This window comes from Echinops telfairi, unplaced genomic scaffold, assembly GCF_000313985.2.
Source record: "Echinops telfairi isolate 266 unplaced genomic scaffold, ASM31398v2 ScPeMD7_2186;HRSCAF=2738, whole genome shotgun sequence".
NCBI lineage: Eukaryota > Metazoa > Chordata > Mammalia > Afrosoricida > Tenrecidae > Echinops > Echinops telfairi.
In genome coordinates this window covers 10,369,996-10,372,780 of record NW_022106084.1, presented here as the reverse complement: position 1 = coordinate 10,372,780, position 2,785 = coordinate 10,369,996, and the positions used below count along the sequence as shown (strand labels likewise).

The 2,785-nt window shown below is 36.7% G+C and overlaps 1 protein-coding gene across 1 annotated transcript in view; it reads left to right on the top strand.

Annotated features, from left to right (window-relative positions):
• Positions 1-2,785, top strand: part of INPP4B (inositol polyphosphate-4-phosphatase type II B) — a 459,089-nt gene that overhangs the window by 181,792 nt on the left and 274,512 nt on the right. The window contains exon 7 of the mRNA XM_045293549.1: positions 821-893. Within this exon, the coding sequence (XP_045149484.1) occupies positions 821-893 (73 nt within the window). The remainder of the gene's footprint in view (positions 1-820; positions 894-2,785) is intronic.

Genomic DNA, 2,785 nt, shown 5'->3' with positions numbered 1-2,785 from the left:
TTTGAAAATTCCAAAAATCTTTGTGAAATCTCTTGGAACTAATACATGAGAGCACAAAGTCACAGGATAAAATGTTAACATATAAAGGTCAGTTGCTGGTCTATGTGGCATAGTGGTTATGCATTGGGCTGCTACCGCACGGTCAGCAGTTCAAACTGTTCCACAGAGAAAGATGAGGCTTTCTACTCCCATAGAGAGCTACAGTCTTAGGAACCCACAGGGGAAGTTTCACTCTGTCCTACAGGGTTGCTATGAGTCAGGATTACTCAGTGACAATTAGTTTGAGGTTTTGTTATATCAACAGCGAACAATTGAAAATTGTTATATACATAAACATGAGGTGGATTTAAAAATCTTGGGAAAATTACAAGATAATGGAATTTTTCCATGAATTTTTAAAGATATATATATATATGTTTGCATACAGATTATATGCATTTTGTTTTATATAAGTATTTCATATTATTTGATGCTACATATATTATACATATATAATTTTTTATATGATGATGTCCTAGGTGAGAGAAATGCAAAACTACTCAGTTTGCTATACCAGATTTACTCTGCTAGGAACTTATATCTAGTATGCTGATGATCTTTTTTCTTTTTTTTTTCCTTTTCCCTAAATAGTCTTTAACTGCTTTGGGACAGAAATGTAGTTCATGATTATATCAAAAAAGATGAGAAATACTTTCACAAAAATACTTGTCCAGAACTTTAAAACATTTTGTACATAACTTCCAACTTATTTATATTTTGTTATTTTCAAAGTGTGTGTGTATATGTATATATTTATTTTCTCTCTCTTATTCTTTCCTAGTGTGCACTGGTGTGTGAATGTACAGCCCCAGAAAATGTGAGCAGCAAAGATCACTTACCTTTTCTGAATGCAGGTATGTACCTCAGTTAGGGCTACTTACAACAGACACATGGAAACATAAAGTTTGGTTTCTTATATATTTAACTCTGAGCCTGGGCTATAACCTCCCAGAATTGTTGACAAATGCATAGATGATAAACTGGTACTCCTGAGCAGCAGGCGTGGAGTCAGTAGGAAGAGTCAGAACCTCATACAAAGAATCCTGAATGTGTATGTGCACGTTGTATTACTTAAGGAAACAGGTATGAATTTAAACAAAACCACAAAATGTTATTAAATATATATAGCAGATGTATAAGTAAATAAATATGGTATTAGGTGTATATATTAGATGTATAAATAAATAGAATGTATATATTAGATGTATAAATAAATAGAATGTATATATTAGATGTATAAAGAAATAGAATATATATATTAGATGTATCAATAAAACATGGTAGAATTCAAACCTATGTGATAGCAGGGAGGGCAAAGTTCTATCACTAATTTGTGAATGGTAGTGTAATGTATAATGCCATTGAGCGGTATCATAAAGGATGAGTATCACAGTGGCAGATGTATACTGACTCTTTTCCATGTCCTGTTTTACCCTGCCCTCTGAAATGTGTTTTGAGGGAGGGACTATCATTGCTCCTGTTTGGGGATGAGGACAGCATCCCAGCTTCTCTACTCGAACCCCACTTTGGTTGGTCAATGTCTCGTTCAATTCCAGGTGGTGCTATTCATGAGAAGATGTTAATTAACAATGAGTTCATTTGAACTGCAACAGAAGGTTGCTTCTTTTTCTTTACTCTGCCCTGTTACACACTTAAGCAATGACGTAGCATGAGCATCAGATTAATGAATGATAAAGAACTCGAACGGCTCACTGATCTATCACCTTAAACTACAGCAGTTTTGCTTTGCTAGGAATCCTTTACTAAAACGGAATGAAGAAAGGGAAGTCTTCCCCAAGGCATCCATTTGACTGTATTTAAACACACAGAAAACTCCAGATAAAATTTAATTTAAAATAATAAAGCATGCTTGTGTCAGATGAGGGATCATACCAAAGAACAGCTGCTGTTCATCTTTGACAAAATGATGCATAAAAGACGGAGACCGAACAGTCCATGTAGCAAGGGACTTAATAATAATAGAATGTTTCCATTAATTTTAAGGCCCCTTTGTTGATCTAAATCTATATCTGGTTTTTTTTTATTAAAAAAATTAGTGTTAGGAAGATTATGCCTTAGCCGGTGTCTATCTACTCAGACAGGGGGCATTAACCATACGAATTCAGTGGAACGAGAGATGTAGCAACATTTTCATCCTCATATCTTGGTGAATGGGGGAGACAGGACTTCCCAGAAGCTGGTGTGAATACGTGTTAGGAATCTGGTGCAATTCCTGCTCGGTAAGAGGGTGACCTCCTGTCAGTGTAGCTGATGGAGGCAGACGTTGATCTGAGAGACGCAGAAATGGTGCTTCCGTGAGAGTGTGTCTGCAGTGCACAGAGACAGTGCATTCTCTCTCTCCCGAGACAAACAACTGCTATTTTCATGACACTGCCAGGAACTGTCTGTTTCTAAATCTCCAAAACTTCCTGAGTATAGAAAACGGTGGCATTTAGTCTAAGATTGTGTGCTCAGCCCGACTTTGAGAGAGGCCCTAGCTCGAAGTCCTCCAATAAAAGCTCAGGGATTCCGTTCATCCCTCTTCAAATAGGCCTCCAGTGATGCCACTCAGAATCAGCGATGCGGATTCCGAAGCAAGCAATTGCTTTGGTGTGTGTCTGTCTGTGTTTCTTTTAATTGGAAAGATGTAAGATGAGGCAAATGACGTTGAAGCTTCAAAATTCTGAGATTCTCTGATATGTCATATAGATTTTCAATTTTGATACTGAATGGTGAAAGTCTTTTG